Source organism: Drosophila novamexicana, unplaced genomic scaffold (assembly GCF_003285875.2).
Source record: "Drosophila novamexicana strain 15010-1031.04,08,12 unplaced genomic scaffold, DnovRS2.1 tig00000009-arrow-pilon, whole genome shotgun sequence".
NCBI classification, from domain to species: Eukaryota; Metazoa; Arthropoda; class Insecta; order Diptera; family Drosophilidae; genus Drosophila; species Drosophila novamexicana.
In genome coordinates this window covers 3,798,477-3,824,146 of record NW_020824766.1, presented here as the reverse complement: position 1 = coordinate 3,824,146, position 25,670 = coordinate 3,798,477, and the positions used below count along the sequence as shown (strand labels likewise).

Genomic DNA, 25,670 nt, shown 5'->3' with positions numbered 1-25,670 from the left:
GCGGGTGTTGGATAAAGTGTTGCCAACACACATAAAAACACTTTGCCGTTACATATAAAGTAATTTCTTTTGTTTACAGGAGACCAGCAGTTAATATAGATGTGTGTGTGCGTGTGTGTGTATATATGTGCGCTTTTATGTTGCCTCTCTTCTTTTTGTTTTTGTTCTTTTTTTTGTGGATTTAATGTACTGTTGTTAATGGAAATTTCGTAAATATTCACCGTTATGCGAGCCACAGCGCTGATTATTTTTTTATATTTATAGTTTCCCTTAATATGTGCCGCCATAATATATCTGACATTGTTTTTTGTCTGCTTCATGGTAAGGGTATGCTATACCAATCCCGACTTATATCAGCAATGTATTTCTTTAAAACTAAAGCTTTTTTAGTTTGCGATCTGCTAAATTCAAATAGTTTTTCGAGCTCGGATCGAGTTATAATTTCTATCCATCTATATATATAAATTACTGGAAAATTGGTTAAAGATTTTTGTAAAATTTCATTTTAGACGTGTTGCAGACTCTTGAGAAAATATACATCCTAGAATTTTAAGTTGTATATATTAGTATATATTGTTATAATATGTGTGTACTTATCTATTCGTGTGTGTATGCATATGTGTGGATGTATATACGCAGACCAGGTTTATTTCCCGCTGCTCTGCTGAAATTGAAGAAAAAACGTAGTTTAAAGTAATATTGTTCTCTGCGATTCTCATGAATTCATGTAGGCTTTGCACAGCTTTCTGCTTCGACAGTAAGTTAAGTGAAGTGTTACAAATACTGTGTGGAATGTACTAGCTTGTTTTTTATACATGTGATACATATATGTATATATATATATATATATATATGTATATATATATCTTTATATAAAAAACTGGTTGTCCTGATTAATGGACAGCCATAACCAGAAGAGCTAGGTAGCTGAAATTAGTACTATAGTTAGTTTATGTGATGAAAGTGCACGCTTGTCCAATTCCACCCGCAAGTGTGAAAAAATCGCGAAAAATGTTTGTATAAGATTGGGTGGGTGAAGTTTCGCTTTTTCATTCATTTCCAAAGGTCTAACAAAAAATCATTTCAGATGTGTTTTACACATTTTGCAAGAATTTTTGTGCTAAGTTTTAAGTTTTGTCCGATTTGCTTCAAACTGATTTTCAAAGCCTTTCATAAAAATTAACTGCATACGTGTTTTAGCGACTTGTGGAATTCCACACGTAACTGTAGAAATTTGGCCGAAAATGTTTACCTGCGTTGTTTTTTATCGGCTTCAAATTCATTTTCAGAGATATTTGTTTAAAGTAATTTGATGCGTTTTTCGCAAAATAACCGCTCTTGGCTGAAAAATTCGGGTAAAATGTTTAATGAACACAAGTTTACTTTTCGGCTTCAAGCTTCTCACCACGAGACGAACATGAGTGAAAAGCGTTGTTTCCAACTTTTGGTTTTTTATTCGAGGGACTTTAGATATATTTAGATAGTACGGACAAATTAAAATATTTCACGGGCAGGAACTGGATGAAAGTTATATTTCAAATTTTAGGCACAAAACTTGCCACGAGCAAAGCCGGGTATTCCCGCTAGTATATGTCTGTGCTTGTTAGTACATATGCATACCTGTTTGCAAGTATGTGTATATGTATTTATGTATGAATAAATATATGTGTGTCGGTATGTATGTATAAATGTGTACTTTCTTTTTTATACCAAGCGCGGACTAAGTTTTTTTTTCACTGGGCTGCAAGCTAAATTTATAATATATAAATATAGAATTACCGCAATACATATATGTGTATGCGTAGATAACATATAATTTGCATATATTTATATATTATAATATTTATATATTAATAAGAATATAAGTAAAGGCAATTAAAGCCTGGGCACGGGATATTTCCCAGCTATTAATATTTGTTCGTTCAGTCTAGAAATGTCATTTGAGCATAAATAATATGAACTAAATAATGGCAACTAAATAAAAACATTAAAAAGGGCCAAACGTGTATGTATTAGTGCAAACACCATGCATATAGAGACCTAAATAAGACACAGGAATAAAACTCCAAAGCAATTGCCCGATGAAACCCCACAGGGCCATTAATTGTGTGCTACTCTACAATTTCTCTCTTTTGCTTTGTACACTTTGCCATTGTGTTTTCCATTTTGTGTGCCATGTTTTACGCACACACATGCACAACACAACACACACACACACTTGTCAGTTGTTATTGTTGCTGTTGATAGTTTTGTTTGTTTCGCCTGGCTAAAGCCGCTTTAGACGCGTTGTTACTTTTGGGCTTTTGTTCCTTTTTGTTGATATGCTGTCGGTGTTTGTAATTTATGCGGCTTCTGACGCCTTCCCTCCTGTCCAGTCCATCAACATGCACAACATCGGTTCGGAGTGATATAACAACAATTACAACTTAGGTTCATTTGGGGCTGTCAACATGCGAGAACTCTGTCGGCTTTTAACCACACATCGATTGATATTTATCTAAAGAGTTTTCGATTCGCATAGCTTAAAACTCTTATAATATTATTGCTTTTATTTATTTTTTTTTTTTATTTACGTTTGCGTTAATACTTCAATTTATTTTCATTAATTAATTACGAAAAACGAAAGGATAATAAAAGAATTTTGAGCATTAGCCGTTGACCATGCCAAGCAAATTTGTTGCCATGGCAAAAGCAACAGCAACAACAACAACAACAACAACAACAACAACAACAACAACAACAACAGCAGCAACAACGACTACAACAACAACAACTATAGCAACAGCAAAAACACAACAAAGTTCAAATTGATACTTCCACATCCTGTCTGTACACTGAAATTCAATATTTAGTCGTTGGATCTTACTTTGTTTCACTTAGCTTCAATAATGAACTCTAATTATGGCTAATGAAAATTGTTTGCGCCCAAATACCCTTGCCAATCTATAGGTATGAGTTCTGTTCTAGTTTCGGTAACGTCTTGCAGCCTTGCTTTAATTTTAAAGAACAATTTACTCAAATCAAATGTCCCGAACGTTATTAAGAACGCTTGCAGCCAAAATTGTTAATCTACTTGGCAGGAGAAGTCAAAACGTGCAGCGGGATAAGTCAGAAAAACTATAATCAAATTTAATTAAAGGCGAAATTGGAGCGCTCGAAGGATAACAAACAGTGAACGTGTATGTGACACATCTAAAGTCCGAGGCATGAATGGTCCGGCAGATGCGAGAGAGCATGAGACAGAGAGGGATAGCCAAAGAGAGAGAGAGAGAGAGAGAGAGAGAGAGAGAGAGGGAGAGAACTAGCGAGGGAATAGGAGAAATGCTGCAAGCAAATAAAGCACAACAAAATATGTGTGATACATTTTTTTTGCTGCTGCCTCTGTGCCCGATTCTGTTGCTGCTACTGGCTTCTCATTATTATTTTGCCTTTTATGTGGCACAAGAATAGAGTGAGTGTGGCGCTTGGTGAGGTGAGGTCGGCACGGTCAGGGGGTACACGCCCCGCCAGCAGCGACCCGGTCTGCTCGGGGGCTGCCGTTGATTTCTAATGTGATAAACTTTTGATGGCACAAAGGCGCTGCCATGCCAGCTGCTCTCCCGTAGCGCACGGCCTGCAGCAAGCCACAGTATAACACAGCCGAGCATACCCGCGCCCGCACCCGCAACTGCCCCTTTACGGCTGCAGCTGGGTTGGGCGGCTCTTTAAAATCAACGCCAGTTTCTTATTGCCCAGTCATGCAGTTGAGTCTTGTTATTATTTCAAGCGCACAGGCACACGCACTATGTGGCTCGAGCGCTCGAGCTTCAATAATAAACTAGGCACCGCTGCGTATACGTAATATCTCATTTGCTTTTAAATGCGCATACGCCCCCGGGGCACGTCCAGCGCTGAGCTTTCCTCTGGCATCTGAATAATGTTATGCATCGATTTTTCGATTTGTGTGATACTTATGAATCGCTGGAGCCGGCAACAGTCAGAAACAGGGAGAAAAGAGAGAGAGAGAGGGAGAGAAGGAGCAGAGGCAGAGGAAAGGAACAGGCCCTTTAGTTCAGTCAGAGATTGGAAACGCAACCCGAATAATGTAGTATCTGTAGAACCTGTCAATATCTTGGTAACACTTTAAACGCAAAGAACTTCTTTTATTTGGAAAACCAATGAACTTGGAAGAAGTAAAGCTAGATCAATACTTTGCTAGAGGCTATTACAATTTTGTCATGATTTGCTTACAGGACGTCTCCGACTCCATAAAGTATATATAAAGTATATATATAGAATTAACAGCCGAGTTGATATGCCATTTCTGGCTGTGCGTCTGTCTGTTTCTATGTAAACTAGACTCTCCGCTCTTAAAGCTAGCATTTTGAGACTTTACTTAATTTGTATGTCAGAAGCAGCCGGATCGGACCACAACTATTTATAATATATGATGGCTGCAATAGGTAAGCTCCGTCGAAAGACAGGTTTTTGTGTGGAAAACTTTTTGTTTATCAAGATACCTTTACATATATGCAAAATCCTTGCAGTATATCATATAGATGCCATATTTATTTTATTTTTATCCAATTTTATTTTATTTTATCGGCATTTGCTGGCCACACTATTCTCATTTATCTGCAAAAACGTAAGGAAAATGTAAACAAGGGTATTTCATCTTTATATCCTTACTTTCTCGTTTCCAATTTGTATACAATTCTTTTATGTCTAGGAGCGTAAAATATTCATTGTTGAATGTTGTTCGGCATATCTTAAAAGCACTCGTTTTTAGACGGAAACATAATATGTTAAAGATAGCTTAAAACACAAAAAACAATATCTTACAAAAATTAAAGTAAATAGTTATTTTTCCTATGCAACAGGAATGTTTATTCTAGCCTCGCGCGCATTAGGTACTTTAAAGTTCTAAATGTTGAACACTTTATGAATTGAAAAAAGCAATAATAATCATAATTTATCTCAGAACTGAATGGTTTTTGGTTGCGAGCTTAGATTTTAATTATTGCTGCTTCTATGTGAAAATGCAATTTCTAATTGCTTTGCGCTTCGTCCTCTTTTTGCAGGCTCGATGATAAATGCAGCCGCTGACAATTAATATGGAATCGAGCAAAATGTCGAAACGAGCATTTGGCTGAGCATTAAAACATTGCGCATACGCCGCGTGGTCCGCTGAGGGGGAAACTCATAAATGAATGCTTTTAATTGCGAAAAAATGACGTTTGCCAGAACAAATACGGAGAGTATAAAAGGAACAACGGTTGCTAGATCAACGGCAACAACAACAAAAACAAACTTTTTGACCTGCTGCAGCAGTGAAATTTGTGAAAATCGCAAAATTTGAGCCAACAGTATGCTGCTGATGCCAACATCGTGTGGCCCCGGGCCGCCAGCGGACGCACACGCCGTTGACCTTAGCCCAACACGGCAACAACGTACACGCAGTCGACTGCGTGAACTGGCAAAGACCCACAGCCCAACTGGTCTGGCAACAACGGGCATTCCCAAAGGGCTTCTAATGCTGCTCATGCTCTTTGCCATTGTGGCCCAAACGCCGCAGGGCCAAGTGGCTGCCGAGAAGAGCAAACACTGTGAGTATTTGCCACCATTTATGTTTATATATATTTATGTGTATATATAGGTTTTAGCCAAAGATCGAAGTTTTGCACAACTTTTACCCTTGTTCTGTGTCCACTTGAATTTCGGTAAACAATTTGTTCCCTTTCTCAGCGCTCAACTTTTGCGACAAGCAGCAAATAATTTCGTTGGCAAAAATAAAAGTTTGCTCCCATTTATTTTGAGGGTGGCAAATTCCATTCTGACATTAATAATTTGATTAATTTTCAATACTGTGTTATGCCCCAAAATTGAAAAAGTCCATGTGAAAAGTGTAGACCGAGTTTCCCAAAAGTAATATGAGAGCAGAGGCAGGTTCGACTAGTGTCGGGCTTGTTGTTGTAAGTAACTTTCTGTATACGTTCTAATTGAAATACGGCCCGGCATTCGAGTAATAAAGAAAATTGTTATCTTTTGGACAACAATCGATGTGCAATATGTCAACTTTGCTGACAGCCTGGCGAGCCCAGACAAAAGATGTATGTATTTTGATGTATTTTGATATTTTGTCTCGCTCTTTTGTGGTCTTTGTAACAAAATATTTGTTTACAATTTGAATATTTCTTTGCCTTACTCTGGCAGAACAATAAAACCCCATCGAGGAATTGTAATAAAAGTGCATGAAAATGTTACTAAAACTCGAAAAAAAGAAGCAAAAAATGCTTGCACTATAAAGTATACACCAAAAGCAAACACACACAGGCACACGGCATGTGTGTGTGTGTATTTTTTTGTGGTAATTCATTCACATTGTACATATTGTTTATGCAAAGAATAAACAACATATAAATGCGATTTTACGATGAGGTGGCAACTTGCATACTAAACAGCTCGACACACACACACACTCACGAGCGCGTGTGTGTGTGTGCATATGAATGTCTTTCGGTCCAAGCAAGCCTTAAAGTTGACAAAAAACCCACAAAACATTTAATCAAGCTGCAATAACAAGAAATGATCCGCATTTTACATCTTATTAGCAACAAATAAAAAAGTAATAAATGAAAGGTTTGCGAATTTTAAATATGACTATGACAATAATATAATCTGCATTTATTGAACTCATTTTTATACCCTGAACCCATTGAAAATGGGTATAAGGGTATATTGTATTTGTGCAAAATCCAAATGTATGTAAGAGGCAGAAGGAAGCATCTCCGACCCCATAAAGTATATATATTCTTGATCAGCACCAATAGCCGAGTCGATCTAGCCATGTCCATCTGTCTGTCTGTCCGTCTGTCCGTATGTATGAGCGCAAGGATCTCAGAACCTATAAGAGCTAGAGACTTGAAATTTTCTATGTAGGTGCTCCTAGTGCCTGCGCAGATCGAGTTTGTTTCCAATAATCGATAACTTACTCCGTTTCCAAGCAATCTATAAAAATTGATATCGATATCCTGTTTTTTGGGCAATTTTGCTTCTAAAATAGAATATATATATGCATTTGATGTTGGAAGAAGAGGGTTCAGGGTATCCCCTAGTCGGGAGCTCCCTACTAGAACCTCTTACTTGTTATTATTGTTAAATGCAATGAATGTTGTAATTAACTTAGCCGAAAATTATTTATTTAATATCAAAACTCAAACCAGAAACGATTCTCTGCTAGTCTAGAATTTCTTTGATTTGTTGCATATCAAAGTTACATAATGAGTTGTTTACAGAATCTTCAATCATTTTATATTTCGCACACACACACACACATGCACACATTTGCAAATGGGGTGTGGCTTCTGGGGAGGCTGAAGCATTGCAATTGCTGGCAAATGAAATGAAATCGCTGAAGCGCTGCGACGTTGACGGCGACGAAAGTTGTTGCCGCAAATTATTTCCGTATTTTAGTATTAAATCATAATTAAAAATTTCAAGTTAAACAACTTACAAGTCGCCGTCGACGTCGACGTCGCGCCGTTCGCAGCAGCGAAACTTTGCGCTATACAAAAGTTGTTGCCTACTTTTTTGGGCATGTTTCCGGTTGCCGCTGCCCGCTGCCGCTGCTGCTGCTGCTGCTAGCAGCGCTGCCTGCTGCGCTATATGCTTCTAATTGCAAGCTCGGGTGACGACTCGGATTTTTGCTGCTGCCTGTTGTTTGTGTTCTTGTTGCATTTCATCTTGCTCGTTTCCGGAGGCGACATAAAAAAAACAACAAGCACAATGCTTAGCGCGCCGTTTCTGTTGCCGCTGCTGCGTTTGCGACTGCGTCTGCTGTTTGCTGTGTCCACACACACACACACACACACACACACACACACACACACACACACACACACACACACACACACACACACACACACACACACACACACACACACACACACACACACACACACACACACACACACACACACACACACACACACACACACACACACACACACACACACACACACACACACACACACACACACACACACACACACACACACACACACACACACACACACACACACACACACACACACACACACACACACACACACACACACACACACACACACACACACACACACACACACACACACACACACACACACACACACACACACACACACACACACACACACACACACACACACACACACACACACACACACACACACACACACACACACACACACACACACACACACACACACACACACACACACACACACACACACACACACACACACACACACACACACACACACACACACACACACACACACACACACACACACACACACACACACACACACACACACACACACACACACACACACACACACACACACACACACACACACACACACACACACACACACACACACACACACACACACACCCACACACACACACACACACACACACACACACACACACACACACACACACACACACACACACACACACACACACACACACACACACACACACACACACACACACACACACACACACACACACACACACACACACACACACACACACACACACACACACACACACACACACACACACACACACACACACACACACACACACACACACACACACACACACACACACACACACACACACACACACACACACGCGCACGCATCGCCTAGCTCTGCTCCTCCCTTGTTGACTATCCGCAGCAGACTTGCGGCTTACGTGGCGTATACTTAATTTTCTCATGCTCATTGCCAGGCGCGTTACAACATTTTTATTTCGCTGCGCTCGGGCTAAAGGCTGCCGCTGCCGCTGTCGCCGCTTCTGCCGCAGCCTCTGCCTCGGCTGGCAGCATAGAAGGATTTTCTCAACTCGTTCAACAAAATGTTGTACAAAAGTTTCATAATTAATTTCATGTTAAGTGGCAATGCGAAACGTTACGTAGGCAGTTCCGTTCCTGCAACTCCGATTGCCCCCGCCGCTCCGACTTCCTCCAAGCTCTGCCACATCCCGCCCCATTTGCACATCGTTCCGCCCGCTGCTCGCCACAGTCGTGTATTTTTTGGACCGTTGTCTTTAATTTGAATTGTCATTTCCTGTCTCAAACACTCGACGCCACTCGCTTGTTGCCGCTGCACCCTCCCCCCGTTCCGCCCGCACACTCACACATTTGTCGGGTCTCTAGCGGTCTGCCAGCCATCCGGCTGACTGCCACGCCCCGTCGCCGTCGCCGCCGCCGTTGCTGCTGCTGCTGCTGCTGGTGATGCGCACGTTCAACTTGATTAGCGTAACTTGTAATGACTCGCACGAGCTGCGACTCAGGGCAAACTTGCTGGAACCAGAAGTCCCTGGTTCCCTGTTGCCCTGGTTTTCCAATGCCAGACATTCACTTACTTGAGTAAATGTGTGTGCTCAGCGTGTGCCAGTGTGTGCGTGTGCGTGTGTATCTGTCTTTCGTATTTGCAAGTGGTTTTCATAATTACTTTGTGTGTTCACTTCAAATTATCTGAAGCGCACAAGTTGCGCCTGTGCTTGAGTTATACACGCCTGTTGGCATCTTCCTAACCCGAACTTATTCAATTTGTCAAATGTTTACCACATCATTGCAATATAATTAAGTTTTCAGCAGAGCAAAGAGTGCTAAATGAGTGTATCTATTTGTCTTAGGCGCACGCTCTCTTGCGAGCGCAGGACTTTTTCAATTCCGCTTTGCATCGCATCCGCAAACGTTACTCGACTGTTGAAGCGATATAGATTTTGCTTTTAAAATGAGACTGAACACACTCTTAAGTATATGGTAACTATATATATATGTATTGGCATAACAGTTTTCCAATTTGCTGGGGAATACTGGAAAATGTCATCACAAGCAATCAGTATCCGAACGAAATAAGCTGTCGCTTGCCGATTTTTGCCGCGCACAGGCAATTGTGTCGCTTTGTGCAATAATACGAGCATTACACAATTTTTATTTTATTTTTATTTTTTTAAATAAAATGGGTCACGTTTCTCGGTGTGAGGGGGCCGAAGATTTTCTTTTGGCAGACTCCAGCAGCCGCTGATGGCCGACTGCCAATAAAATTGCGAGAAAAACAACTGTCGACGACCAAGAAGTGGCATAAAACTTTTGCTTTTGGTTTGCCATAAATATGAATGGATGGATTTGGGTCTAAATGGGTTGGCTGGGCGGGGCGGGCTCGCAGTACCAGTTGCCATTGCGGCACATTTCCAAATAGAATAAGATTGAGCCAAAGGAGAGGGGCAGCTGCTGCTGAAGCAATTGGTAGCCAAGAGGGGGAGGGGTCTCTTAACATTATGACAGCTTTGCGAAAGCGATAAATTTTAATTTCATGAGAATCCAGCCGCATACGAATCCAGATTTGCAACAAGCCACAGAATTTAGCATGAGCCTAAGCCTTTTTATGCCCATTGCATGATTTATACGATGTAGACGGATTTTCTATACACAATTGGCAGGTTTAAAATAGAGTTCTTGTTGAAAAACATTTCGATTGCTTTGTTATGGTAATGTTTAGTTTTTAGATAGAATTGAAAAATCGATTTAAAGTTCAAGAGAAAAAATTGCCTTTGGCCATTTAAAAAAGATAGTTTTAATCGTTTTGACAGAATTTAATTTAATGCTTTATACAAACTACTTAATGGATTATCTCTGAATTATTTATAGTCAAACTGACAAAGCTGGATAATAGATTTGGTCGTTAGCCCGCTTTACAGTTGAATGGAAAGACAAATGTTTATGTTTGATAAATTCATGGCTGTAAAATCAAAGCGCGAATGAAATCAAGCAACACATAACAAATGTCATTTATAGCCAAACATTTTTGCCACATGAAATGCCAGGGGAGCCAATACAAATATAGAATTAGAACGAGGAGGGGGAGATGGTGGAGGTGGCGCAGGAAGAATCAGAGAATCAGCCCTGCCCATGCCAAATGGACGATTGATGCGTTGCCAGCTCTATGGGCTATGGGCAAAGCTCTTGCTGCCACCAAAACCCAGAAAGCCAAACAATAAATTGGCCAAATTGTCGATGAATGTGGTGTGCGTGTGTGTGTGAGTGGGTGAGTGTCTGCGGGGGTAGGCGTGCGTCGGCCCGGATCGGGGTTGGGTTATTTATCAATGTTTTCTGGTCAAGCGAGAAACAGTAAACTGTTATTGTTTGCAATCAAGCTGCGAGCCGCGTACTGCAAATCGGGCTATATTTTGTTTTTTTTTTTTTTTCAAATTGGTTTCCCTCCCAATTGTGCATTTGGCGAATTTGAATCTAATTTTAATTGGCTGCCGCTGTCCGTTGAAAATAGAACAATTTGTGTTGATAATTTTAAATGGCAATTTGAAATCAATTCGCCTTTTTGCTGCCTGCTATTATGATCCCCACCAATTAGTGATTCTTGTTGTTATACCCTGTATCCATGGTAAACGGGTATATGACGACTAAATTATCACTATCAGGGTGATGTGTTGATTCGATCTAGTGATGACTGCGAGATGCGTTTACTACGAGCTTATAATTTTTTTTATTCTATATCTTTCATTTTCATAATTCAAATTTCCATCGTTAAGCATAAGTCAAAAATTATAAGAGCTAGATTTGCATATATCGCGCAAAGATTAAGAATATTTCACTTATCAAACAATAATGTGATCCTAGATAAGGATCACACGAGGCTAAACAAATGCAAAGCATTTCTCATTCATGGTCTGTCGCTGGGTGCAGGGTATCCCCAAGTCTGGCACTCCCGACTAGAGCACACAAACTCGTTTATTCAATTAGGATTAAACATTATTATATATAATTTATCAAAGCACTAGTTAATTGGTTAAATAGTTGGGTTAGATCGAGTGTATATGACATAGAAGCAAGCTAGTTGGGTCTTGCCCAGAAAATGGACTACAAAAGCACACGAAATGTGCTCAACATTTCCTTTATGCTTTTCACTTAGGCGCGTGAATCCCTTTTGTGATCAAATGCACAGAAAATTCTATTCTATTAAAAAAAAAATAAAATATATATATATACAAGTCCCAAGCCTCTTTCGTGTTGTCGCTGATGGGCTTTGTGTTTGGCGGCTGTGTTGTGGGTGTATCCCGACTATATTTGGTGTGTAGCTGTGAGTGTATGTGTGTGTGTGTGTGTATCTGTGTGTTCCACTTAGGCCTGGCGAACAAGTTACAGCGCCTGACTAAAGCATACCCTGTACTGAATAATTAATTTTATATGCATGTGTGAAGTTGAGCACACAGATACTCTACTCTAAAGGCTGTTCAATAATATGGTTTGATATTTGAAAATCAGATATATATATATATTGTCTCTGCTTGTGGTAACTATTTGCTTAATCATTTGCCTGATTACAGGGTGACAAAAGAAGCGGTTGAAATAAATGAAAATCGCGCGCTCGACGAAACAAAGCCGTAGAATTATCTCCGTGGTCGTTGCTCGCCACCCCCACCCCCCCCCCCCCCCCCCCCCCCCTTCCCCTCCTACAGCCACCACACACCCCCTGCGCCCGCACACTCTCGGAAACTATTACAAGAAGCGCCTAGACAACAGCGGCAAAATAAGTAAACAACAATAATGAAAACAACAAAGAAAACAATAGCGTAATAAACTAGCAGTAAAGAAAAAGAAAATGAAAAAGAAAAACCAACTTGAAAAACTTGTCCAGTAAAAACTATAAGCACAAATTTTTGCTTTGTTTTCCCTCGAGTAAAGTATTTTATTTTTCTGCGCGCTGCACGCAGCTTGCAAAAATCCATTTTTTGCATTGAATAAAGTAAAATTATTTGCAAAATATTTAAGATAAAGATTGCCAAAAGGCAGCGCAAGTTTAATTAACAATTTGCTAGAAAAGTTCAGAAAGCAAGTAGATAATCCCTGATAAGCCCTTCGGGATACTTTTTTCCATATTCTAGATATATATGCAAAGCGTTCGCTGAGGCTGAGATAAAGCGTACTAATTGAATATCAAGCACTTGGGGCTTATGAAAAATACATTTATGTTATCTTCGGTACTTACTATAGAGGGTACTTCATAAAAAAAGGGCCGTAGAGGCTTAAATTAAAGTAAACTTAGAATCGAATAAATTATATTGAAAGAGGAGAGAGAGCTAATGCGATCAAAACAGGCACTTTATTCGCGTGAACAACGAAAGAATTATTACTATGAATCATTTTTGAGAAAAAAAGAGAGAAAGAGAGAACAGTAGAGAAACGCTATGAAGCTAAAAGAGAATAATTTATAGAGCTATATTTAAAATGGAGAGATGAAAATGCTTCAAGGCAAATTATATATATTATATATAGAAGTAGAATAAGATTGGATGGAAAAGGAAAGAAGCAATAATTAAAAAACAATAAATGATTACAGAAATATATTTAAAAGCAGAGAGACAGAAGCAACATTCAGTTCCTTTTTTTCAGAGGTTAAATTAAACGAGAAAGAAAGGCAGATTTAATACCCTTGCAGACCCAAACTTTTCATAAAACTCATAACGTTTTGCCAGTATCTAAGAAGCACAGGGAAAATAGTTAATGCAGAGTTTTAGTTAAGATATCTTAAAAACCAACAGTTTTTCACACAAAAACCGCATTTGCGAGCAATCGTTCCTATGTCAGCTATATGGTATAGTAGTCCGATCTAGCTGGCTCCGCCATATGAACTGGGTGCAACAGAAAGAGGATCTTCTGCAAAGTTTCATGACGATTGCTTTAAAGAAACAGACAGTCGAACTGGCGGACATGGCTTCTATCGACTCTGCTGTCGAATCTGATCAAGAATATATATACTTTATGGTATCTGAGATGTCTTCTTCTAAGCGTTACACATTTAGAGACAAAATTATAACACCCTCTGCAAGGGTATAAAAAGCAGCATAATTGAAATTCCAAATAGATTAAAAAGAAATATCCCAGCGGCTTTCAACTTTCAACAAAGCTCAAATACTGTCCAACAATCATTTATCACTTACTCAGATTCAGTACTAAATTTGAAGGGTCTTGTCAACAGCTAGTGGAATCTGTCCAAAAAGTAAGTTTGGATTGTTTAAAAACTGTTGAAAAAGTTGCAGCTGCGGACATTGTCAATCGGAGCCAAAGAAACCGCGGCACCAGTTGAAAATCAAGCTATGCTAAATTCTCGGAGTGCCAAGCAGCCAGCCAAACAGCAAATACAAAGAAGGATACGCTAATTGGCCAAGTGACATTTGTAATGGCGCTGCCAGGCATTAAGCCAGAGGACTTCCTGCCAGCGAAGAGTATGGAAAGGGAATGGCTAAATTTTGTGAATGCAGTGAGAGATGGAAGACAAATCCAAAATCACATGAATAAAGAGGAGAGCTCCAGTTGGAAGTGCTCGACTAGGTGATGCTCTGAGCCCAGACCCCAGACCGCAGACACCCCCAAGCTGCATTGAAAATGGATTCTTGAATGGATTCGGTTCTTATAGTTCGATACATATGTAAGATTCAGGCTCGCAATATGAGACCAAAGTGCGTTTATATACCGAGTTCCAAGCCTACAACTTACAAGATGGTGATACTCTTTAATTTGTTTTGGAATTGGGAGGACTTAACTAAAAAATTAAACATTCTTAATCTTTGTACGACCCTACGCATCCACTCTAACTATATTTTTATACCCTGAACCCATTGAAAATTAAAACTCTGTTTACCTTTCGACGCTTTCGAAACCGTAACTTGTTGAGAACTATAAGCAAAGCAAGCGAACCAGAGCTCATTTTTTATTTGACTCTTTTCATACAGACAGAAGGAAGCATCCCCGACCCCATAAGGTATATATATTCTTGAGCAGCATTAAAAGCCAAGTCGAGCTAGCCATGCCTGTGTGTCTATCAGTCCGTCCGTCCGTATGTATGAACGCAAAGATCTGATAACCTATAAGAGCTAGAGCTTTGAACGTAGGTCCTAGTGGTGCCCGCGCAGTACGAGTTTGTTTTCGAAAATGGATAACTTGCCCGGAGAAACCTATTTTATTATACCCTTGCAGAGGGTATTATAATTGTGTCGTGAAATGTGTAACGCATAGATGGAGACATCTCCGACCCCATAAAGTATATATATTCTTGATCAGCATCAACAGCCGAGTCGATAGAGCCATGTCCGTCTATGCGTCTGTCCGTCTGACCGTCTGTCTGTTTCTATGCGAACTAGTCTCTCAGTTTTAAAGTTATCTTAATGAAACTTTGCAGAAGTCCCTCTTTCTGTTGCACGCAGCACATATGTGAAAACCAGCTGGATCGGACCACTATATCATATCGCTTCCATAGGAACGATCGGTCGAAAACTAAGTTTTTGCATGAAAAAACATTTTGTTTATCAAGATATCTTGACCAAACGCGGCATTAACTATTTTCCTATAAGAATTATAAAAAGGTTGGGTCTGCAAGGGTATTAGATCTTCGGCGTGCCGTAGATAGCCTTTCTTTCTCGTTTTAAATTTATTTCTATTACTACGCAAGCTGCATTTGATATTGACAGAAAAGTATTTAGGGTATGTCCTAGTCTGAAACACCCGACTAGAGCCTATTGTTTAATTTTCGAGTTGTGCTATAAAACTATGTTACAAACTCGAAATATCGTGACAGTAATTGATATGCTCGTTCTTTGAATAGTAGACGAGAATATATTTATTAGATCGACTTAGCTCGTCGTCATGATCTAGAATAAATACTATATGGACTCGGAAATGCTTGATAATGCCTGCTTGATAGTTATTTTCAGAGTTGACAAATGAAGCTAATCTAAAAGAGAGAGAGAGAGAGAGAGAGAGAGAGAGAGAGAGAGAGAGAGAGAGAGAGAGAGCGAGGGAAGAGCCAGCGGGCTTCTGCAAAACTTGTTTATGAATAGATCTCATTACTCGCTATTTACTCATTCACATAATTTAATATCCTGACTTTGACACTCAATTGATAAGGGGAAAGTGTCAAAGCGTAATTCCCGAGCTGATATTCTGACACTTGCCTGAAAAGTTGCGCACTTTCGAAACTTGAACATTTTGACAGGCGACAATTTGCTTGATTATTGCCATAGAATATTGAATGGAAGACGAGGGAAAATGCAGTGAGACTTAATGGCCATTAGAAAAGTCCTCACAGGCAGGAAAGTCCTTTTCAAAGCGTTCATTAGTTTGGCACTTCGTCTCTGTTGCACGCTCCATTGGCCTTTGTTTGAGGTTGCCACATCTTTGCAGTCTCCCGTTACTCGTCGCCCCCTACTCGTTACTCGCTACTCGCCGCTCGCCGCTCCCCTGCAAAACTGACAAAAGTTTAATGATGCGCTTAAGCTTGGACCCGTTGCCAGGCAGTTGCCTGGCAGTTGGCCGAACCGCTGTTTGATGAATTTAAAAAAAATATTTATTTGCAGTACTTGGAAAATTATTTAGATATCTAGGCAGCTCCATTGTCATAGAGCACTTCGATACAGTGTATGATTAGGTAAACCCATGAGCCTACGAGCAGGAAAGAGAGGACAAGTACCTCAATTGAGGCACTTGCCCCAAAGGCTCAATTAAATTGAAAATTGTGTGTATTCTCAGAAGTGGGCGTGTCGGTAAGTTGAGCCAACCACGCGCCAAGGGCCATTCCGGCACAAGCATTTGCTTCAATTAGATATATGTATACACATATTTCATTAAAGCAAAACTCATCCACAGCAGCAGGACTCGGACCACTCAATACCACTCCAGGCAGACGCCTGCGAATTTTGAGAAGCGCTAATGGAGCGTGTGAGCTGGCCAGCAGCTGTTGCTGTGGCAGCACTTGGTTGGGTTTAGTCAACTGTGAGTGTGTGGGTGTGAGTGTGAGTGTGAGTGTGTTGGCCAGGAGGGCGGGTCATGCTATTACCGATGACATCTTCACACAGCACAAACGCCTTGGGGGCCATGGTTGGGTAGGTCAGCTGAGCGGGCAGCTAAATTCAATATTGGCGCACAGGAAATTCATTGTTTAACCTTTGTTACTTAAATTGCTCAAATTCCTGCCATTAGTTTGACAAACGAGCCAGCGAAATTATTTTGTTGTAGCAAAATAGCCAGGCACATGCAACGCACCACACCGCACCATCCCCGCCAAAAACCAAGCGGATTTCGAACTAAAGTTCCGAAGTGCCACATGCCTTCGAGCTCTTCAGTTCTTCAGTTCGTCCGCACCAACGCCTGGGCACGCTGGTAGCTGGCTTTTGGGTTCTGCTGCGGTTCCTTAACGTGCCATTGTTCTGGCTTGCTGTGTGGTGCTCCTGTCCAGAACTAGCCCGGCTCGGGCTTCTGGGCCATGAATTTTATGCCATTGCTGCAGATTTATTTGCGGTTTTGCATAATCACTGAAAATTAGTTTAAAATATTTACATTACATTTGCATTTCAATGTCGGCGGTCAAGCAGATTTTCCTAGCAGCAGCAGCAGCACGAGTCGAGACAAATGGGGATTAGAATTTTGGTTAAATTCTCGAAGAAAATGCTCATTGTAATAGACATCAAGGATATACAAGAGACAGAGATTTCCTTTTTAATTTAAAAACAAGCCGGAAATACATTTTTGAGAAGATTCTAATATATCTACAGGCTAAGTTTGGCAAATTATGGTTAGGTTTTAATTCATTAATGTGAAAACAAATTTTGTTAATATATATTAAAATTTTCAAATTTAATCAACTAAAACTATTTGTTTCTATTCCTAAAGAATGTGGCTTAGAGACGATGTAAACATAAGGTCCAAAGTTTATTCAATTTTTAATTTGCAGAGCATAAAAAGATACTTCTTGGCTCGTTTGGTTTGCTAAGAGCTTGCCTTTTCATCTGCTGCGTTCTAAGGACCATAATACAATTATTTTCTCCAAAATAGATATATCTCATATAAAACACATATAAAGCACTTCGTGTTGGCCAGGACATAGAGAAGATGCATACACTATTTGACAGACTGACGTAATCCTGGCGTAGCTTTTAGTGGCGCAGCGCCAGGCTTGGCCCAGCTCAGACAAATGGCAGCCAGATGGATGGGAGCTGCTGGCCAGAAGCAGGACAGAACAGAAGCTTCGACAGGAATCGCACATGCTGAGCTCTTCAGCTGTCCGCCCATGTCAGGCACAACGACGACATCCAGCGGCTGAGCAGGGGTATGCTGCAGACATATTTCTGGTCTTAGTGGGGCATTCGGGCGGCAAGTGAAGGCGATGTAAAAATACGTCGAAACGAAGACGCTAAGCTCGATATATTATACGTTAGTACGTTGATGCAAGGTAAACATAATTTTCCACTAGTCAAACGACTAACAGAATGTTTTCTCGCATGTGTGCGGAGCGTGTGGGCGGGGGCTATGCCTGCATTGGCAATCAGTTTGCCAATTCAGCTGTCGAGAGTTTCTGGCTGAGAAATCAACGTGTTGTGTGTGTGTGTGTGTGTGCACTGGCAAGCAGCAGGCAAAGTTCTCATCCAGCCAGCCACGAAATCGGGGGCGGGTGCTCAGCAAGGATGTGCAGCATTGTCATTTGAGTTTTGAGCAAACGCATTAAAGGCCAGCAAGTACTTCCGGCGCAGTGCAGCGCCATTCTTGGCCGGAAGCATTAAACCATCGAATAGCCCATCAGTGTGTGGCCATCTTTCGCGGTTTTTACTGCGCTCCAGAATCATTTTGCTCGTTATTAGCTCTGCGGTCCTGGCAATATGATGTGGTCGTCCGCCCTTCGAGTGCCTCGCTGAAGTTTAGCTGACACAGCTGCTGAGATGCTCGCAGCAAATGTTCTGTAAATATGGACACGCCTCCAAAAGGGCGTGGACAATAATGTTACATCGCACCCATTGCATCTGTTCATTAAATTTATTTATATTTTATCCGGTTTTGCAATTCTCGAATTATTATTATCACTATTAGTTTATTATTAATATTATTATTATTATTATTATTATTATTATTATTATTATTATTATTATTATTATTATTATTATTATTATTATTATTATTATTATGAACAATGATCATTATTCTCTCTGCACTACGCTTCTTTCTTTAAATTAAAAAATAACTCTTGGTGATTTTTCCCTTAGTACTCGACTTTTGCTTTTTCTTATGCAATATCAACCGCTACTACCGCTTCTTTCTTCTCAAACGTGTTTAGGAATAAGTTTATTATTAGGAACTGTCTTATTACCCTTGTCGACTTTTCTTTTACAACTTGGCTTTTATGCTCTATTATGCAAAGTTCAACCAACATTTAATTCTTCCACCGCTTCTTTCTTCTCGAACTGCACTACGCTTCTCTCTTTATACTAACTTTAAACCACCCTTGTTGAAATTTCCTTTACTAATCGACATTTCTCATACCTCCTCTTTCTCCACATAAAAAGCTTCTGTTACTCTCAAACAAAATCGATTAATGCTCTTGTCTTTATAACAATTTCAGCAAAAATTTCAATCGATTCAAACTTTTCTTGATTAATTGTTCTTCTACGACTCGACTTCCACTTTTTGCCATAACCTCCCAGCTACGTCGCTTCGGCTTCCGTATCTCTCGTCAACTTAATAAGCTGCTCCTACTCTCGCATTAAATCGATTCGTGCTCCCTTTTTTCTGCCCTAACAATTTGAATAAGAATTTCAATCGAAGCTTGAAATCTGTGGCTTCAGTACGCAGTGCGGTCTGTCGAGGCGCTTTCGATTAATAACAACGGCATAAAGCCTTGTAAGGACTAAGTCCTTGAAATTAATTATGCTAATTTTAATCCTTTTTGGCAGTGCTTTTACGCTAACAAATAACATTGCGACTAACTAATCTGGCCGTTAAACGAACCGAACCGAGCCGAGCCGAGCCGAACCGAGAAACCTTCTACGTGGGCGACTGGCCCAAACCAAAGCTTGAACTCACTTTGTGCAAGCTGAGCACTTAATACTCCAAAAACAAAAACAACAACAACAACATCAAGAACAGCGACAAATAAAAAGCCAACAAGAAATGAAAATCTTGGTCTGTGGGTGCGTGGGGCAAATTGGGCAACTAAGACCCTGAGCCATAATTTGGCCTTGGATTTGTTGCCCATTTGGGCGTGGACTCGACAGAGGCCGTTGCCAAATGACCAACAACCACAACAGGATTTGTGGCTCCAGGAGTGGGAGCAGTCCAGTCAATCCAATGCAATCCAAAATCGTAAAACTATGAGCCTCTCGACGCGAGTTCCTTGTCGTTCGCTTCAAAATACAAACTAGTTTTTTTCACGTCATAAATCTTAATCTCATGCTTGGCAATGTTTTTCATACTATTGTCAGGCTATGATAATTTTGTAAGAAAATGTGCTCTTCGCATCGAGGAAATTGGATTTACAGCGAAATATTAATCGATGTAGTCAGGTTCATCTGCCTTTCTGTTGCAGACTGGATCGATATACTATATCATAAAGCTGGCATTGGAACAATGGGTCGAAAATAAAAAAATAACAAACTTATTAACTTTTTGTGTTTTAAAGAAAGCTCGGACTAAACGTGACATTTTCCACGCTCCTCACGTATGAACAACAGTTAATCGGACCATTAATTATATAAAGTTCTATAAAAATATTACTTATAAAAATAATAATCCTTTTATCAAATCCCGCAACTACGAGCTTCACGGTTCTTCCTACCTATCTACAAAACCGTGTAAGTACTGTAACTTCGATAAAATCTCCATGAAATTGGACTGTTAAAAACCTTAAATTTAAGACTTAAAGTTAGTTCAATCATTTTATAGCTGACATAAGTTTGGTTTGTTTGCAAATTCGTGCACTTATTAGCGAGCATACACTGTACTTAACAGTTGCTTTTTACCTTTTATGGTTCATATTACACACAGAAATAGAACATTAACCAAAATATATTCTCTTACTTTTAATAGCTAAGCCCCATCCAAGCACATAAATAGAGATTGCGGCAAGAAGATCCGAGGGCTGCTGGGGTAGCTCGGGCAGGCAGCGAGTTGAACCGGGAGGGGCGCTGCAGTTTTGCTGGCAGCTGCAAATGAAATTGTTTTCTGGCCGGAATTTATAGAAAATGTATCTGACGCTGCTTATCCTTAGCTCTTAGCCAGCTTCAGTTGTCACATGAGCTCGCTCCGCACACTTCCCAGCGGACTCGACGGCAACGGATTGCTGTCGTGTTTGTAGCACATCTGAAATCCCCAATGTCAGCGGCGTCGGCTGGGGCACAGCTGCGCAATATGAGTAAGCCCGATATTATGTAGATATGCTGGAGAAGGCAATCCCAATCCCAATCCACTTTACACTACACTGCATGCCTGTGCAGCCTGCCTAGAAATGATTGAAGGATTTCGCTACTGTTGCCCTGGCGACATGCAAATATATGTGTGTGTGTGTGTGTGTGTGTGTGTTGAGCACTTTGCTTTCATCCGTAATTGATATTTTACAATTGTCCTGGCTGGCAACTAACTCCTTCAGGCGGCATGTGTCCTCAGCCAGTTTGAGATCCCGTGTCAAATTGTGCAGAAATTCTATTTCTCACTGTCTCCGAGCTCCTGCATTAACTCTTTCCTTTTGCAGCGTATTTGTCAGGGCAGACAGTGCTAGCTGAAAGTATCTGAACGCTTGTTCTATAACAAAGATACAGATATATATATATTTAACTTAATTTAATGGATCATGCATGTATATTCTGTGTTAAATTATTCCAAATATTCACAAAAGAAACTTCCGGGCACATCATCAACTCGATCAAAACTGAAACTGTAATCAATCTTGGGTTAGGGCAGTGAAAGGCAGGAAGGCGGGGGGCTAGGCAGGTGGGCAGGTTGGAATGGTATATAAAAAACCAACGAACCGCAACGAAAAGTTTCATTTCGTTAGGGGCAAATCGTGAATTATTTGGCAAATGCCTTGCGGCAAATTTGTGCATCCGCCCACTTGAACCCGCCCCCAATTCAGCTGCTGCTGCTGTTCACCTGGCGGTGGTGACGACGACGACGACGACGGCGGCGAAGATCAAAGCGAAATGTGTAACAAAATTGCCAATTACATATAAAGCACGCAAAGCTGTCTGTGCCCGGGCGCACCTGGACGATGGCTCTGGTGCTTGTGTGTGTGTGTGTGTGAAACCGGGCGTATGTGAAAGAGATGGTCTAAAACAAAAGGCCCGCTATTGCCGGCAATTGAATTCAATTGTGAATTCAATTTTGAAGTTGGCAACGCGACGGCCAGCAATGGCAACGCCAACATTTCTGCTTTCAAATGAAGCATTTACAGAACGTGTGGCAACGCCATGCGAGTTGCTCTCTCTCTCTCTCTCTCACTCGCACTCAACACATTCACGCGCGGTCTGCTTTTGCCTGCATTTGCGTGCTTATGTATGTATGTGTGTGGCAAAGGCGTAAAACGAATTTGCACCAAATTCTTTGACACCCTGTCACTCCCCCTCGTGTGCTCGTGCTCACTCCTGTGCCCTGCTGCGTCGACATCTTTTCAGCTGCTCCTTCGCCTTTCGCCGCGTCGCCTTATTGAAGCGAAATTGAATTAGTGCGACGGCGAAAGCGGAAGCGGTTGCTAAGCAGGAAATTGCCTGAAATCAGGCGCACGTAAGCCCCGTCACGCCCCTCCAAACCGCACACGCACACTCTGTGTGTGTGTATGCGAGTATGTTTCATTAAAATCTCGAATATCGCCAGTTGGTCCGTGCACGCTTTTGGCTTTTATGCGAACATTTTGTCCCGCTTCCGACTTCATTTGCATGCACCGCCAATGGCCACCGTCCGTCGCTCTTGATAATGGCGTTCATTTCATCTTAATGGATTTCGCACTTAAGCGCAATAGTTTTGATTATAAACACTAATTGAAAGTCATTTAAATAATGCAATTTATATTTTCGTTGCCAGCTGTGCCCCTTCGTTAGCTCAATTTTATAGACTGTTAAATGAGTCGGAGCGCAAACTACTCTATTTTTGTTTCCATATAACAACGGGAGAATATACAAAAAGCATGAGATATTACATATTGCAGTCTGATAAGAAAAACTTAATGTTTTATGCGATTTTAATGCTGACTCTGCTTTGGTAAAAGTTCTTACATTATGCTACTTAGATTCATTGAAAAGCTCTGATCTGCAGAGTGAATTAGTATGAATAGTTTTTCTTTGGTTTCAATATATTAAATGTACTTTACACACATTCATGTGCCATATACATGCACATTGCCAGCAATGCTTAAGTGAATGACTGGAAACATGTGCCAGAAATACGTGAAACGAAGCGTAAATGAATTTTTCACTCTCCCATTAAAATTTAAGTGCACATTTTCCGGCGCAACGCACGTGAGGCTGCCGGGCGGCGACCGCTGTGGAAATCGTAACCATTAAGTTTGAGGATGTTTAGAAGTTGGAGCAGGACGTGGCATCCGGTGCTGGTTACTCTTAAAAGTGTGCAAAGTATTCGCCACAAAATTGTTAAATTATTAAGCAATTTGAACAAAGTTAAAAGTTTGCTCTATCATTTAAGAGTTTCTCTAATCTCAACTATCTTTTTATCGGCCTGTCTCTTTGCAGATTATATGCAATCGCTGTGCAAGAATCACTTTCTACAGCAGCTTTACCGCAAAATTGATGGCGCTGTCCTGTGGTCCCAGAACGAACGCAACCTGGACTGTGTCATCACCTTTCAGACGCACTCGATACTGCAGCGCTTCATGCTGCGCTTCGACATGCTCCAGCTGGACTGCAATGATCATCTGCTCGTCTATGATGGAGCCCATGCCGTATCGACGCCCAAGGTGAGAAAATGCACTATTACATTCAGCTTGTAGACAACTGAATAGGTCCTTTAAATAGCATAGTCTAGTTTATATACTTTTAAGTTATACAAGATATACTCCTTACATGTCTGCGCAGCCTTACAAGGGTATCAGGTCTTCGGCGGGTCTTAGTTATCTTTATATTACCAAATATTTATATGGCCCTATACGATTATTTTTCATAGCCAAAGTTAAGGCCAATCAATCCGAGTCGAAGTCGGGGCAGGCAAAGACTATGACAAAGACAAAAGCAAAGCCATTGCAATTTGTGTCGCAGCCTCATGATCCAGATGCACAATCGGAGCACGTTGATGCCTCTGACGTTTTAGGTTCAATCCTTGCGGGGTTTCCTCAGTGCCACACACTCGCACAAACACACACACACACACACACAGACTGCAAATGTGGGCATAATTTTTAGTCGCAGCAACATTTGCAATGACGACAACGGCTAAGAATGTCGGTCGATCGGTCTGTCTGTCGCCTGCTGGGCGGTAGGCGGTAGGTGGTGTAGGATGGGCATAGGGTGGTGGATGTGTGGACGAGGTCGAATGGGTTGCACCACTGCGGTTGCAGCAATGCGACGCCAACTGGCAGCTGCCAACAGCCGGCTGAGTGTGCTGATAGCGCGCTGTGATTTTATCAGCAACAATTTTCATTTTTCATACGCCCCGTTGCCTGCGCCGCCCGCACATATATTATTTTGTTGCGCTGACTGTGTGCTCGTGGGCGTGGCAGTGTCTCTATGTGCGTCCAAATGTAAGCCAAGGCAAGTGACAGCACATAAGCATAAGCTAAATTCTTAAAATCCCAGCGAAACCACACAAAAATGCAGCTGCCAAACAAGCTGCCGTCGCCTTAAATGGACTACAACATGCCCTGTAACTTGATCTTAGATAAGCCCCTTCAAGTACAGGGTATCAGCCCTGCGGCCCACTTCTTACATCTATATATATTCCCGCCTTCAGCTGAAATGCTTCAACATAATTGCTGTGTCGGCCTGAATGCTCCATAAAAACTTAACGAGTCAAAGTTTATGACAAAATCGATGCCAGTTTGAGCTTCTAATTACGAAAAGTCAAGTCCATGCGAACAGTTAAGACAAAGTGCCAATCAATGTATCTGCTGATACCTGGGCACAGGTTGTTTGCCAGCCGAGGGGTTCGTGTTACGATCACTTATTTTACACACAAGCGCCGGGGGCATTCTCTTAAATATATAATAACTTGCATTAGAAAATCCGTACCTATTATATACTAGCTACAAATCGTCAACATTACTTATCCATTCATTTTCCAATCGAGAGAAGTTAAAATATACTCCTAAGCACCACGTCTCAGATGACACCTTGACAACTTGAGCCTCACTTTCCACACAGGAGTCCCAAATGAATTGCACTAAGATCTTTGCTGTCGAAGCTGTTTGCCATAATATTTCCTCAATTGTGTGTGAAATTTTCAAAACCCCGATGACCATGGAATTGACAGCAAAAATGTCGTTAATTCGAATCCTAGTCTCTGTAGTTAAATTAAAATTAAATCTATAACATATATTTAGTTAGCATATTAAACATTCTAAGACCCAAAACACAAAACGAATTTTGATAATACTAAATACTTAGAAGAGGGCTTCCAAACTAGGGGAGGTTAAATATGTAATAAACTCGTTTCCACCTATTTTCCACAATTATAAGGTATGAAATTGACAACTGAATTGTCCTTAACTCAATTCGTTTAGTTGGTTCCGATCAATAATATACATTTTGTTAACATATTAAATATTTAATCAAATATTCCAAAAGCCAAAACACACAAAGAACTTTGATAGTACTTAATAGAAAATGTCTTCTAA

The 25,670-nt window shown here is 40.7% G+C and overlaps 1 protein-coding gene across 1 annotated transcript in view; it reads left to right on the top strand.

The window, feature by feature from the left end:
* Positions 1–25,670, top strand: part of LOC115768301 — a 35,566-nt gene that overhangs the window by 4,134 nt on the left and 5,762 nt on the right. Inside the window, exons 2-3 of the mRNA XM_030712849.1 lie at positions 5,061–5,585; positions 23,575–23,798. Of these exons, the coding sequence (XP_030568709.1) occupies positions 5,348–5,585; positions 23,575–23,798 (462 nt within the window). The 5' untranslated portion in view covers positions 5,061–5,347. The remainder of the gene's footprint in view (positions 1–5,060; positions 5,586–23,574; positions 23,799–25,670) is intronic.